The sequence below is a fragment of the Amblyomma americanum genome, chromosome 1 (assembly GCF_052857255.1).
Source record: "Amblyomma americanum isolate KBUSLIRL-KWMA chromosome 1, ASM5285725v1, whole genome shotgun sequence".
NCBI classification, from domain to species: Eukaryota; Metazoa; Arthropoda; class Arachnida; order Ixodida; family Ixodidae; genus Amblyomma; species Amblyomma americanum.
The window spans coordinates 551,368,313-551,384,624 of NC_135497.1; the positions used below are offsets into that span (position 1 = coordinate 551,368,313).

At 49.2% G+C, this 16,312-nt stretch overlaps 1 protein-coding gene across 1 annotated transcript in view; it reads right to left on the reverse strand.

The window, feature by feature from the left end:
• Positions 1–1,100: 1,100 nt before the first annotated feature.
• The window catches only part of LOC144116329 (tachykinin-like peptides receptor 86C), a 669,775-nt gene continuing 654,563 nt past the window's right edge, over positions 1,101–16,312 (reverse strand). The window contains exon 5 of the mRNA XM_077651073.1: positions 1,101–2,090. Coding sequence (XP_077507199.1) covers positions 1,898–2,090 — 193 coding nt within the window. The 3' untranslated portion in view covers positions 1,101–1,897. The remainder of the gene's footprint in view (positions 2,091–16,312) is intronic.

Here is a 16,312-nt window from a genome sequence, read left to right on the forward strand (position 1 = left end):
ACGCAGTTCACCCATATGAGTGATACGAGAGCTGCATATTGGCTCAAATGAGTGATACGTATTCGGGTGATACGAAATCCATATTTCGGCTCAAACAACTGATACGATAGACACGTATCAGCACATACAGGCATACGAGGGACCCATATGCCCATACGAGGGATACGAAGGACACATATGCCCATACGGGGCATACGAAGGACACATATCAGCCCATACGAGGGATACGAAGGACACATATAAACCCATACGACGGATACTAGGGACACATATCAGCCCAAACGAAACACATTTTGGACACATATCAACTCGTATGACCACATACTAGACACATATAAATTCATACGAGACACATATGCATCCATATGAGATTTTTCGATAGGGCAGTGATCACATCACTGCACAATTCCTCATTTCGTCTATAGGTTCGTGACGTCATTCCACCCGGCTTACACAGTGAGTGTCAAAAAGAAAAGAAATTGCGATGAAAAGAAAAATTCTCGAGCCTGGACTTGGGAAGTGAGCCGTCCACGCTAGCCCTCGACTAATTCGAACGTTCGTTCGACTTGGTTAATGGGAGGCCTTGAGTGTATTGCCGTAAAAAAAGATAAAAACAAAAAGTAAAAATAAATAAATAAAGAACATTGCTCCTGTTTGCGAAGTTATCAGCAATGAGGACCCCAGGCTGCTCAAAGGACCCATTAATGCTATCGCGCCATACCCTTAAGGCGGCGCTTAAGCGTCCCGCCAAGTCTTCAAATATTTCGGAGATCACCAAATCTTAGTAGTTATGATACGAAGCAAGCGTTAGAGAAACCATCAACTCAGCTCGCATGCATTTCATTTCTTTATGACAGTGGATTAGTGCGGCCGAACCAAACTCATTTCCTGCTTTCTTCACGAGCGAAATTGTTTATCTATGGGGAAACTGACAGCTGAATGAAGGAATGCTTCCATCGAGCCAGAGCGTGGCGCCACAAAATCGCATGCTGTGATTACGCAGGCCACGTGCGACGAAACGACTCCATCATCATTTTTATTATTTCGGGCATTCTAGTTATCATTCTATTATTTGCAGTTCATCACACAGAAACTGATTCAAGACAAAAATTATATAATTTTATTTCACCATGAGTGTCGTTACTTCACCGTGGTAATTGAGGAGAAGCAGCCGACTGCCTTGCTTGCCTCAACATTGTCATCACTCCTAATGCGGAAAGCCGTGTACGGAATTGTTGCGGTTTCTTTACGTTTATAGTGTTTGCTTTGTTAAAAAAGTCATGCTTTTGATGAAAGCTGCAGATTTCATATCCAAGAAGGCCACTCTGCTGATCTTGGAATGATGCATTTTAGGGCTTACGTTACCTTCATTTGGATTTCGAGTGCGAAGCTACAGGCGCGACGCTCCCCTCACATCGAAGAACAAGCGCAGAACGTGCACTCTGGGCTCCTGTTCGGTAATTATCGGCCCTGTTTACAATCCCGCGATATTTACACCCTTCTTAGGGCAACGCGGGCGCCTCCTGGCGGCTACACTGTTCTGCGCAATTAACAAGCCTGGTGCGCTTATGTCATCTGCACACGCTGGGTTCTTGGGCAGCAGACCTGCAGTCACTTTTTCGCGTTTGAGGATATACGAAGGAATCCCGCTGCCGGCACGGAGGTTAAGATAGGTCGGATCCTACCTGGGCATGAAAATGATTGCAAGCTTCTGGCGTGAATGAGGCAAGCTGAGCAGATTGTGCAAAAGAAAGCTCCTTCAGGACGAGTAGTGAAAGTGCCTGAGTAACCGTTCGCAGAGGTCTTTCCTTGCCAGTAGGAGACCGCACACCTAACACCGGCTTTTACTTATGCAGGAGCAACTGGCAGCGAGCCCACCAAAAGGCGACGAAGGGATTTAGGTTTGTTCCGTGGTGGTTGGGAGTGCCGGCGGCGCACCGTTGCCGTGTCGGCGAGAGAAGCCCTTGAGGGCTAGACTCTGCGTCCTCGTGGAGCAGCGCAGCTGAGGGCTGGTGGTGCACTGCTTGTTCCGGATCAGGGGCTCAGACCAGCACCGGCCGTGCAGGAATTCCCGGAAATAGCACTTGAACCTGCACCATGAACGCGAAAGTGCGTGCGTTAGCGTCGCTGCAGACTTAGCGACAATTGTTGCTGTTCGCGGTCACGCTGGTGACGTCACGAGCATTACTGTTTTACAGCAATATTGTTAAGGCGACTTTTCCAGTCTACGCAACGTCGATGTTACTGGCGCAGCGCAACAGGCCAAGCTGACTGACCAGAATACCAGAAACTGCTTGGACCGAACACAATGACATCACTCGTTACGTGACGAGGCATCCACTTTAAACTTAACCACGGCGTTAATGAGAATGTAGCGGCATAAACACAAAATCCATCTTGCATTCATACCCAGAGTTGCGGAACACATCGAGTGGCATCAGTGTTGCGCCCAAACCCACCCACTTGTCGCTGCAAGTTTTGGCCAACTTACGGAGTTATATATATTGTCACAAAAATAGCAACAGTTTCCTCAATTAGGAAGCATATACAACACGAAATCAGCATATTATTTCTATGACCATCTTGTGATACATACGAGAAAATTACCCTTCACTGCTGATGACGAGAGCGATTAGACTAGCGCCGCACATCCTAGCCGAAATCAAAATACGAAGAAATGGGCTTGGGCAGGGCATGCAATGCGAAGACAAGATAACCGCTGGTTCTTAAGGGCAACAGACTGGGTTGCAAGGGAAGGGAAGCGTAGCCGAGGACGGCCGAAAGTTAGGAGAACGGATGAGGTTACGAAGTTTGCGGTGATAGGGTGGCCGCAGCTGGCACAGGACACGGTTAATTGGAGATTATATACGGGAGAGGCCTGTAGCGCCCTCCATTGGCTGCGCCTAGAGCACGGCCAAAGTGTTCCCACGCAAGAAAGAAAATAAAGAAGGGGCGGGGCTGTGGCACGTGAAGCAGCGGCTGGCTGTTCTATTCTTGCCTAGATCCCAGTGAGCTGACGTTCCTTCGCTCTTGAGGCATAAGCCTACCAGTGGTGACTTAGTACGAACACCATTACTGAAATGGGCGGCCCCTCCACTGAACAGAACTCGCACCCGCAGGACGTCGCATCGCTGCGGCTTCGCCTTCCTCCCTTCTGGCCTCAGAACCCGCAAGTCTCGTTTCTACAGATCGAGGCGCTGTTCAGCCTCCATCGCATCACTTCAGAAGTGACGCGATACTACCAGGTTGTCTCCGCGCTTCCTCCTAATGTGGCCTGCGAACTCTCGGAATTTCTCTCCGAATCCATGGGCGATGCACCCTAACAGCACCTCAAGACCAAACCTCAAGACCAAAGTGCTGGGGAGACTCATGCTGTCGGAACGTGCTCGCCTCCAGCAGCTCCTTACCGCGGAGGACCCTGGCGACCGGCGCCCATTCCAACTGTTGCGCTGGATCCGTCAGCTTCTCGGGGAGCGCGACGTCCCCTATTACACTGTGTTGCTTCGAGAACCCTTCCTCAACCTCCTCCCTCAGCCAATTCGCCTTGTCCTCACGGCGGCTGGCGACGTGACCCTCGATCGCACGGCGGAGCTCGCTGATTTTGTTCTTGAGGTGGCTTCCCCGTCCGTCTCTACTGTCTTGTCGTCTCCTGACACGACGATTTCTCGCCTTAAGTCCCGCATCGATGAGCTTACCGCCTCGGTCGCCGCACTCCGTCGCCCGCCCAGAGTGGACTATTCGTCTCCTCCCAGCCATCGCTCGCCTTCACGTGCTCGTCATGCTCCGAGCCCCAGCCCTCCGTCTCTATGTTGGTACCACCGCCGCTTCCGGCACCGCGCCAATGTTCGTGGTCGCAAACGCCCGCCGAGATTACTGGCGGAAAAGTGTGGTTCCCCTTGTCGTCGCGGCCGCCTTTTTATGATTACCGACAGGCTATCTGGCACCCGGTCCCTTGCAGACACGTGCGCGGAGATCAACGTTGTGCCCCCGACTGAGGCTGACCGTTCCGAGTCAACGGGGCACTCGCTTCATGCTGCCAACGAGTCGTCTATAGCGACATATTGTCTGAGCCCCTTCACCCTCGACTTCGGACTCGGCCGCATTTTCTGATGGTTCTTCGTCATCGCTGATGTGGTCCACCCGATCTTCTGCTCGGATTTCTTCTCCTACTTGGAATTCGACGTCAGCATACGGCGTCATCGCTTGACTGGTGGTTTGAATCTTCTGTCCATCTCTGGAGCCCTGTCTGGCCTTGCTCCCATCGGCATCCGCACGCTGGTACCTTCGTCGCCGTTCAAGAAAATCCTGGGGGCCTTTCCGAAGTTGACCAATCCATGCAACCTTACTCAGCCGCCTAAGCAAATGGTAACCCATCACATCGTCACCTCTCGCCCACGCCGCCACTTTGGGGACCGTCTTGCCATCGCCAAGCGGGAGTTCGACCACATACAGGAGCTCGGCTTTATACGCCCGTTGTCCAGCGCGTGGGCTTCCCCGCTGCATCTAGTGCCCAAGCGGGATCCCAGTGAATTTTCCGGGTACTTCGTACCGCACTGCGCAGAGCTGCTCTGCCCGCTCACCGACCTCCTTCGGTCAACCGGTTCCCCGTCCTCTCCCATTTCCTGGTCAGCAGAAGCTCAGGCCGCCTTTACTGCAGCCAAGCACGCTGTGCTTCTCATCCATCCGCGAAGCAACATCCCCACTAGATGGATGGTGGATACCTCTATCGTGGCTGTCGGAGCCGTCTTACAGCAGCTCATTAACTCCGAGTGGCAGCCTTTGTCCTTTTACTCTCGGAAGCTGCTTCCTGTTGAGACACGAAACAGTGTCTTCGGCTGCGAGCTGCTCGCCATCTACGCTGCCGTACAGCACTTTCCGCATTTCCTGGAAGGATGCAATTTTCATGTGCTCACCAATCACAAGCCACTGGCATAAGTTTTCCGGGTCAACTCTTCGAAATGCCTGCCCTGCGAACTCCGCTATCTCGCTTACATTTCGGAATTCACACCTGACATCTGTCACGTGAAAGGTGCCGACAACAGTGCCGCTGATGCCCTTTCACGTATCGCTGTCGTTGACTCTCCAGCTTAAACCATCGACTGGGCCGCAGTGTCTTCCGCACAGCAGGATGGCAGCAAGGTCTAGGCTTTTCGTGAGAACCACCGTTCACTCCGACTACGGCTTGTACCTCATCCGTATTCAGCTCAGCCCTTGTGGTGCGATATCGAGCCAGACCTTCCGCGCACTTTTGTTTCGGCTGCACTTCGCCAGACCTCTTTTCACTCGCTCCACAACATTTGTCACCCAGGCATTCGGGCTACTCTGCGCCTTGTCACCCAGCGCTATGTCTGGCCCGTTATTAATGTGATGTGCGCTCGTGGAAGAGCACATGTCTCCCCAGCTGCCAGGCGACAAATGTCTCCCGTCATACCAAGACTCCTTCTCAGGCCTTCCTTCGCCTCGGCCGTCGTTTCGACCATGTTCATCTCGACATCGTGGGTCCTCTACACGTGTCAAAAGGATACCGTTACATCCTCATCATGCTCGAGGGGATGCTTGTAGCGCGACAAAAAAACACAAGGGACAGAGACGAACGGGACAAACGCCTCCCGCGCTTGTCCCGTTCGTCTCTGTCCCTTGTGTTTTTTTGTCGCGCTACAAGCATCCCCTCGAGCAAAATGAACCAACTCGCCCTGCAAAATGTTTTATTTATCCTCATCATGGTCGAACGTTTCATACGCTGGCCGGAAGCTGTTCCAATTTGTGACATTACCGGTGAGACTTTTTCCCGAGCCTTCATTTCTTCGTCGATGTCACGCTTTGGTTGCTCTGACACCGTGACAACAGACCGTAGGCGCCAGTATGAGTGTACTCGGTTTGCTGTCATTGACCGTATTCTGGGCGCCAGGCGCAGCCGCGCACCCAGTACCACCCATGCGCTAACGCATGGTGGAACGCCTTCACCGCCAACTGAAGGCTGCCATAGTTAGCCGTCCGAACTGCGCCCACTGAGTAAATAGCTTACCCCTTGTGCTCCTGGGTTTACGGGCCGTTCTCCGAGCCGACCTTCAGTGATCTGCAGCAGAGCTGCTGTACGTTAGTTCCCTGCGTCTCCCCGGAGACTTCACATCAGCGCAACTACCCGCCCAGCCGCAAGAGTTTCTGCAGCGTCTGGTCGACAATGCTAAAGACCTCCGGCCTATTCCGCCTCGCCCTCACTACCACAACACCATCATTGTCCACCCGGATCTCGCCACTTCCACCCATGTGAAGTTCGTTTACCGCGACGCTGTCCGAGCACCACTCACCCCGGCTTACGACGGACCATTCCGCGTCCTTCGCCGCACCGTCAAAACTGCCACGCCCTTTCATATTGCCCACGAAGAATGTCAGTACGGACCGCCTTAAGCCTGCCTAAGTGGAGAGCTCCATTGAATGCCTCCCAGTGCAGCCTTTCAATGCCTGTCCCCCGTCTGCGGTCTCTGACTCCCACCTTCCCCACCTGTGCCGCCGCCCATCAGTGCGGGTTCGACTTGAAGTCTAGGTGGGGGGCCATGTACCTCCCTCCTTCGGCTGCGCCTAAGACAAGCTTACAGGCCTTTGTCCTGCAGTGGGCGTAGTCAGGCTGAGGATCATGATGACAACTCGGTACATGAGAGGGCTGAGAACTACTAATGAGTCATGCATTGATAGATCTGACGTCAAGGCAGCGTTCGCTAAAGCCGCCTGAAACCTATCGCATATCGGATCGCTCAATCTTGGAGGCCGCGCATGAGCATTATGAACTTTACACGCGAATAAATCGTGGCGCGTGGCGCTGAACCCTCCTTTCTGAGCAGACCGACGCCAGCAACACAATGTTAAATCTGCGGCCAAATTTTGTAATCTGGCATCCTGTTGAGCGATTAAAAGAATCCCATCGGAAGGAGAATTTAGGTCAAGACACCCCTGCCTTCCGGTTACTGATGCACAGAAAAATAATGGAGTTGTGGCATGCGCATACACCCTCATATTCACGCACTTAGAAATATACCGCTTTCTGGAAAATAGTTGGTGCCTGCACGTTAAAACTATGAGGTTAAATATTTCAGAAATATTCCCTGAAATGACGCAATAAATAATTACAGTCACTTAGGCTATGAGCGCAGCAGTCGTCTATATAGATGAAAGCGTTTTGCATGGCAGCGAGTAGAGCTCTCCTCCGATGGTCAGTTTGTTCAGTTTATTATACGAAATGGAAGTGTTCTGGAGAAATATCTGCTTCTAGTTATTTATAAAACTGATTCCAAGAGTGCTAGCGGGTACCTGCCCAGACTGCTGTATGCTAGCGAGAATGGAGAGGAAGGGGGATCCTAGAAATCCTTAACATAAGCAATAGGAACAATAACCCAGCCGTTTAAATTTAGGTGCACATATTAACAGCACGCATACCAGCGACCCAAACTATTTCCCCCACACAATAGATCCCAAACTACTTCCCGCAGAAAACAGAAAATTTTAAGCCTCTGGAAGCTGTATGATACGGTATCCGGGGTTTGACGTCACGATGCTATACATGGGCTATGACAAGCGCAGTAGTGGAGGAATTTCGACCACATCGAGTTTTTAATGCGTACTGACTGTGCCGGGTTTTGCATAATTTCACTATCGAAATGCAGTTGCCGCGACCAGAAATCGATCCCGCGAACTTGGGCCTCGCAGCCGAAGGCCGAAACCACTATACAGGGTGTTTCACCTAAGACTTTACACAATTTTTAAAAATTAGATTTTTGAGATATGACAGCGCTTTTCTCAGCATAGTATTATCAGCGGTAAAGTAGATCAGAATACAGCTAAGCCGTGCTAACAAGGAGGCTGGTTAACTAATATTCAATATTTAACTATCATTGTTAGGTGCGTTAATTATCCAGGAGCGTGTTGCCCACCGTAAGTAATATCGATAACTGTTCTTATATTTTCGAAAACGCAATTCCCCTCTTCACTGTGGCCCAACAAATTTTGGCTACCTCGCGCCAAAATACATGCGCTTTGGTAAATCTTGGAGGCAAAGAAACCTATCCAGTGCACGTAACTAGTCGAAATAGCCAAAATTTGGCTAGTCACCGTGCTGAATGTTACCATCTTTTCAAAATTCTAAACACTTATATGGATATTACTAACCGGCAGCTATACGCCTCTCGATAATTAACGAACCTAACAGTAATAGTAAAAAAGTTAATTCCTCAATATTAGTTAAACAGCCTGCTAGTTAGCACGTCTTAGCTGTATTCTGATGTACTGTGCCGCTGACAATGCTATGCCAAAAAAAGCGCTCTTCTGACTCAAAAAGCCTACTTTTAAAAATTGTGTAAAGTCTTAGGTGAACTACACTGCACAACCTTTAACAGGCGGCAGTTCGCTTTGCGCTATGTGTGGAGAAGAACGGGTTGTGTTAGTAGTACCACCGCCATTTTAGGCTTTCTGAGCCGTGGTGCGCTGCTCTGCAGCTTGTACCGCATGTTGCATGTTACACAGGTAGCTTTTATTAATAATGCAAGGCGTCCGAGGGATCTCGCTGTGAAGCGTTCGCTCTCGGCCTGCTGGGCAGGGTTGGTAAAGAAATATCAAGAAGAGAAATAGTGTCTGGCCCGGCAGTGGAACAGGGTCATGTTCATTGAATCGGAAAAAAAAACAAGAAAGAGCACCGCTGGGCGCGCCGCACTCTTTGGTGAAAAAAAAAATGCAAAAGCGACAAATAACAACTGGCTCGGCACGTGTCAGGGTCTCGTGGTCTTGTCGTGTCTTCAAAAACGTTTAAGCAAAGTAAGATAGTTTATGTTGTTTAACATCCCCAAGCGGCTCAGGCTGTGATGGAAGCCACAGTGGAGGGCTCCGGAAGTTTCGATCTCCTGCACTGACACCGCACAGTACACGGCTCTCAAGCATTTCGCCTTCCCCGAAATGCGACTGCGTTGTTGTTACTGTGTTAGATCATGTCTTTGAGACCACAAATAAGTTCAAGCGATGCTTACAAGCGCCGTCGTGAGCGCGATCGAGAACTTAGGGGAGAATGGGGAAAAACACGGCTAAAACGCAAGGTATTCCTACTTAACGCCCCCTAACTTTTAAATGAGCAATCATTATAACGTGATATTTAGGTGGTGTAACCCGCCACATGTTCGCAACAACTGAATTTAAGGTTGCCAAGATTAGCCCGTTCTAAACGGAGAAAGGAAATTGAAATGAGCTTTCCTGGAGTAGAGAGCGGTCACAAAGGCGCGGATGTCTGCGCACTACATTTTTGAATTTATAACTGGGTATTTCTCTTATTTCAGGCAATGTTTAATAATTATGGCACCATACGTTCCTAAGGCAGAATTTTTTTGGCAGCAAGCTACATGTGGGTAAAACTCGAGGTTGTGATGTTCTGGAGGGGCTAAAGTAGTGGTTTTATTGTTTACTCTAAAACTCTACCCGTGTTTCCCCACTCTCTAGCTCGGTCGGAACGCACAAAACAAGAACACTGAATGCTGACTGGCGCACAGAAAACAAAAAGAAAGCTCAGGAGAGACGCAAACAGCGCCCGTGCTAAGAAGCGTTTCGGTGCTGCCAAAGGTGCTCACCACAGAACAGCAAGGAAAATTAGAAAATATGAAAGACAGGAAGTGTATAAAAAGTATTATGAAACCTTAGCATTGCACTCTCTACGGCGGGCACGAAGAACTATTTGTACAGTACATTCCGACAACTGAGCAAGTTCCATTTGGTCTCGCGTACAAACACGTTCAAAATTCCGTGTTCACACGCCACGAACAGAACCAAATCGCACGCCCATGCAACACAGCTGTGCGAAAGAGGAACAACTGTGACACTAAAGGCGCGAATATAGCCCGGCGTAACGCAAGCGAGCGAGCGCGCGCGTGCACGCTGCGTTGCGTTGGTGGAACAGCCCCGTCTATAGTTCGACGCACTGCAGCGGCCAACGTAACCGGCGGCTGCCAGCGTGCGCCGACGGGCCCGGCAATGACAAGCATTCATGCAACCATCCCTTGGCTCGAAGACGGAGAGCTCAGCGGTTCTCCGCAACATGATGGCCGATTACGTTTTCACGCCTCAAGGGATCAAATTATGGCTCTTACGTGCCCTCCGAACCTTTGTCCAAACCCTAGTGTTGTCTGCTCACTCCTTTACAACCGTATCAGCCGAAACACTGCCTCGCGGAACCGAACCATCGGGCGCAGCAGCCGTCGCGAAGAAGCGCGTCCCGAGCAGTGAGGAGGCGTGTAATGGCGGCGTGATCACGTGATCAAAGATGGCAGCCCTCATGATACGGCGCAGTATAGTCTGTATAAAGGGGGTGGCGCTCGGCCGGCGCGGCGAGACCGGCGTAGCGCGACTGACTGCGAGCGGCGCTCGCCCGCGCGCTAACTCGTCGGACTATAAATGGATTTTGGAAGGGTGTCTCACTTTTCAACCGTGCACCGTCTGATTTTGCCCCGTAAGGTGGGACAATATGCGACATTTATAAGTTTCATTACTTTTAATATGTTCTTATTCATCTTGCCTGTGATATCTGCGAATAAAAATGATGCCGGTCGCTTTGCAAATTTGTGTTGAGTTTTGACCCACTCTCTCCTAAGGACCGACTTTGTTAATATTCAAAGACACGCTCCCATCAATCTCAATGAAACAAAGCGAAGATCCTCACTGTGCCAGGGAAACCCAGCCGAAATACAAACAGCGACACGATGCTGAGTTTCTTGGTTGAGGAGCAGAAGCTTTCAAGCAAAGACAAAAGACTCCTGATGGCGCGAACGCGTAAGGTTCGAGGTAAGCTCTAACACAAACCGTTTGGTTTTTGCACGTACCAACTGCGAACAGACATTGGGTCATACATTCCCCAGTCATGAAAGATTGTTTACCTCGTTGTCGATGGTAATTAAGATTTTATTTAATTTATTTTTCTCTTAAAGGCCCGGAAAGCATTACACAAGGATGCGGGGCGTGCATATAACTTAGGGTATGGCAAAACGAAAGGAAGCAAGGCATTCATATCATAATAATAAGCATGGGGAGCTGTAATAGCTGCGCGCGAAAATAGCAGCTTTAAGGGTTCGTCGTGCTTGTGAACTTTTTAAAACCTTGCTTGTGTACCGACAGCAAGTCTCTTAAACCTAAGCGCAGTGAAGTAGAGGTCACTGTTATTGCGGTCGTATGGGCGGGAAATTTTACGAAGCTGCTTGCCCATGGGGATCTTCGTGGATCACACTGTCTCTTATTCTGAGGGTTCCAATGTATTCTGCCAGGACAGCATGTCACTACTTTCTGTACCGCAAAAAAATTAAAAATACCATACATCGACGGGCAGATTCAGTTCAGCGCTGAAAGCAGCGGCGATGAGGAACTGGTAATCTTCAGAGATACAATATATTGCTACTTGTGCTGCACTACTGCTGAACTGTTAAAAAAAATATTCTTGTGGCGAGAAATCCGAACGCCTTTATAACGAAGTCGTCAATTGGAGCCGGTAGGTCCCAGTCTTCATCCCCTAACCTTGGTCGGCGACAAAATTTCGACGGCACAAAGCATAGAATAATTGAAGACTTTAGAACCGCACTTATGCACGGGACAGTGGCAAAATTTCTTTTGGCGAATTTTGTAAACATCAGCTGACTCCATCTGACTACCTATGCGGCACCTGTTCTCAGGCGCAGTTTTCTCTTTTTTCGACCACAGCTTACTCGGACACTTAACAACATCTAAACCGGCGTGCAAGCAACTTGCATTCTTTGCCTTTGGTTGCCAGAACGTTAACACAAGAAAAAATATATATGAGCCGCAAGACGAGCGTTCATACACGTTTGCAGTTTCAGTTGCAAATTTTCTGCAGCACTAAGCTTGTAGAAAATTCCTTCTGTACACTTTTATCTTTGCGGTCAATATACTGAGAACAAGAAAGGAAGCTCTCACCTTATACTGCGCTAACAATTTACGAAAATTAGTTGTTTGTTGCACCAGGCTCGCCAAATTCTGAACGAAAAAGAACCAAAATGACATGCTGGCAGCAGACTTTCCGCTTCGTCGATGCATTCAGGTCGATCCTGGCAGTCACAAGAAGATGACCAAATTTCATGCTTAAATTCAGTGGCACTAGCACATACTGTGCTTAAGGACAACGCTTTTGTGCCAGCAGCCAGCTGGATATAACTGCGAGAGCTGGAACAGCGCTCTGCAGGACAGCGCGCCGTCGGCCGTCGGAGCCAGGAGGCCTGCAGTGGAGACGTGATCCTTTGACCATATATGAGGGCGCCCATGCTCTCACGCTGTAAGGCGACTGCACGGAAGAATCATTTCTTGTAATACTAGACGTGCTGTCTCTGCGCACAAGTATACAACATGCCGACAGCATCAAAGTCCAGCCAGAAGCGTACAGACGACACGAATGTCAAATGCCCTACTATAAGCGTCTTACAAAATAATGACAACTTGGATATATACTTTTGAATTCTAGAGTATACACAAATAGGTGGCACATGCACGAGTAAAAAGATTGCCCTTAACTACGACAACTTCTTATGCATAGTTTCGGATCAAAACTTTACCTACCTCACGGGGCCCCTTCTACAAAAGCGCTAATTGGACAGAATGTATATAATATAGACGAATAGGAAAGAACTCCTGAACTTTTGCCAGAGCTTCAAGAAAGCTCCCTTCTCCCGCAACGCACTTTGGCCCGCACCGCATTTCCAGCTCCAAAATTAGCTTACGGGCAATAGACTCTCCGTGGAGGACACTTTACTGGCCGCCAGCATATACAGAAAACCTACAAACGAGCAACAATACCGATACTTTGCTTCATGTTGGCAATGTATTAGGCGGAGATTAAATTTTGTGGTGCGGTGATACCGGAAGCGGTGCTTAAAGTAAGTAGTTGGCAACCACGCGCTGTTAAGGCGAAGCAATGCCTTTTCGCAAAACTTTTGCTCCCCCGCACTATACACTCTCAGACTTTGCGTCCACAAACAGCGTTTCACAACAAGGGGTGTTCAAAAAATTCGAAGCTTAGCATCGAAGAAATAACAGTAGTGTCAAAAGAGCTGCTAGACGGACAAGTTGGTGAGGATCCATGGTGACATACTGCACACAACGAAAGGGGGAACGAGCACACGCAATCGCTTGTTGTGTGTTTCTTCTTCGTCCCCCATTCTGTGTCCCTTTTCGATGTGCGCAGTATTTCACCATGAATAGTACCAAGATCACATTTTTACCTTCCAAGATCGCCCCTTCATTTCGCCGCGAAAGCCTCCGTACTTCACACGTCGGTTTACAACGTCTCCGATTCGTGAACAGAAGAAAGTTCTGTCGCACCCCAGGAAATAGCGCCTTACGACCTATTTGAGCTCATTGTATCAAACAAAATCAGTGCCCTCGAAGGTCCTCCTCCATATGTCGAGAGAGGAACAACGCTAGGGAAAAAACGTCCGGCGAATAGGCTGGGCGGTCCCGTACAGCGTCGCGTGCAACGCGCGTACAGTGTGAGGCTTGGTCATTGTTTTGAAAGAGGAATTTTTTTTCGCTCACTTCTCTAATGTTCTCTTTGATAGCCCCATGCCACCGATGCAGCGCTTGGGTATAATAGATGGCAGTCGTCGTTTTGAGAAGGCGCAGCGCGCCAAAGATGACACGAGCAAGGGGACGGAACAATTCCGAGAACGCTCGCACACTGTCATCTTTGTGTCATTCTCTGCTTGTGCGCGCCTCTTTTTTCCCGCTAGCTTCCTTCTTTGGAGAAAAAAAAAAAGATTCCATCGCAATGCTGTTAGCAAACTTTTAGGAAAATGACAATGTGCAGCGCAGTTCAATGTCAAATGCAGCGAAGTTAGTGTTTGTCCTTCCCAACCACGCCCGCAGAGCACCCGTGATCGATGGATACGGAGCGCCATTTCGAAGCTTCTCTCGGCCGCCAGTCACCAGCATGAGCTATCTCACATGCCACTCACAGACATCACTTTCAATTTCTGCGCAGAATTTGCGTTTCATTCCGCGTACAGACGACTTTTAAGCGCATCATTAAACCCGCTCTACGTCGCCACTACTCACATCCACGGCCGCGCGAGCTCGCTCACAATCTCGGCTCCTATTCCTGCTCTGCACCGTTCTCCGCAGATTTTCAAACTCAGACAGCAGCAGCGGGTCTCATCACGAAGCTAAGTCACCACGCATCTCAGATCGACGATCGGGGAAGCCAGCCTCGGACGTCAGTTGCACTTCGTAAGGTCCGTTTTCGCGTGCTCGTTCATTTGCCTCTTAAGCGCTGTTTGTGTCCAGATAGTCTCTTCCTTTCATGGTGCGTACTTCAAGACACGCTCGCAGAAAACAGTAAACGCTTCGTGCAAGGCTCGCCACGTGTGCTCGCGATTCAGGAGATTATGCCCAATGGCACGTCAGTCGCACATCCGTTTCAACCATTCAGCGAAGGTTTGGAGTATTCTGGCGCAATCTCGCACGCACCTTTACGAGCGCAGTTTTAGTCTCTGCGTGGCTTTTCTTTTTCCTGCTACCACGCGGACGCCACTGCATCGTAAATCTGCCTCGGCGTCTCCATTGCGCAGTCGCGGCCGGTTTCGGTGACTGTTGGCTTCCTTAATATGTTTGTCAAACGAGCCCCTCACTTCATTTGCCTTGTCTGCTAATAGCTTAACGGGGGTCTCGGTTCTGGCAGTCTTGATGCCATAGGTAGCGTAAGAGGGCTCTCGCACAGTTTCCGCCATCGCCGTTAGATGACGTTCTACGTCACACTTGCGGTATTACAGGACGTGCTACGTCCACCGCTATGGACGAGGGTGGCGCTGGTGAACACTCTCAAGGTTCGCTTACACGCAAAACATAAATACACACGAAAGCAGCAGATTGGACAGCCGTCGCCGTAGCTCAGTTGGTAAGAGCACCGGACGCGATATTCGGAGGTCGTGGGCTCAGATCCCACAGGCGGCATGGTTGTTTTTTCTGCTGCTTTATAATTAATTTTCTTTAAAGGAAAAAAAAACTAATTGATTGGTACTAGATATTAAAAAAAAATAGAAACATTCCCCTGTGCACCTTGGTTTCGGTGACTGTTGGCTTCCTTAATATATATATATATATATATATATATATATATATATATATATATATATATATATATATATCTGGTTGTATTTCATCGAACGCTGTCTAGCTGCTCTAGTCCAAGGCAAATTTTATGCAAACATAGGAAAGATTTTGTTGCAAGGACAGAAGAATGTAGTACATGCAGGCTGTTCCAGCTCAAAGCAACCATGTTTCGGAAGAGGCGAAGTGCTCTTCGCGTGTAAAATTAACTGAGTCGCGTGATGTATTGAGCGTTACTTTTTTCATCAATGTGCTCGGGTAATTTACCTAACTTTTGAAATCTCGGCCTTAGGAGTACGTGCGTGTTGAAAAGTTGTAGGCACCCTTGAAAAAGAAGCAAACAGATCCGCTTGTAAAGGACACCCTTTACGCATATTATGTTATCGAGGCGAAACCAAACCGCATGAAATTTACAGAAAAAAGTAACACGTAAAAGCGTCTGCATTTCAAAACCGTCAGACGTGCTCGTGCAAGAGTGGCAGATCGGGCTAGCTGGTAATTTTCCATAATGCGATACAGCGCGAATAAAGACGGGGACGAAGCGAGGAACGAAATCCGCTAATCTGCTGAGCGCTGTCTCTGCGTTTCTCGCGCCGCTATAGATTACCGCCAACCCATCGCGGAAAGCGAGCGCGCGCACCGCTCGTTATTGCGACACCCGCCGAACGTGGGAAATCGGAAGAGCTGACGGCTGCATTTCTATCGTTGTGAAAACATTTCGTGGTGATTTGCTCCGGTTGTGTATATTTTTTTATTTTGGCCGTTCGCTCCTGATTTAGATGAGAATACCTGCAACAGGAATCATTCGGATCATGTCTCTTAAACGGCGCCGCACCGCGGCAGCCATCGCTGACGCGGCACGCCCAATAAAGATGCGCTCCGAAATTGAGCGAAATGCAAACGTGAAGCACCGGCGGCGGTTGTCATTGCAGGAAATATAATTCAACAGTGCGCCATAATGGGTCGTTACTTTACATTAACCTTAGAGTTTTAGCGCCACAAAAGAAAGGACAAAGAAAGGAGTGCCCGTGTCGTCTTTCTTTTCTGTGTCTCGTCTATGTCGCTGTAACTTTAGCATGATTGCGAAGAGAGCTGACGGTATACAGGGTGTCCAAATTTAGGCTTTACGAATTAAAAAAACTCCCACGAGCCGTACGTAAAGTCATTATTGTCAATGGGTTAT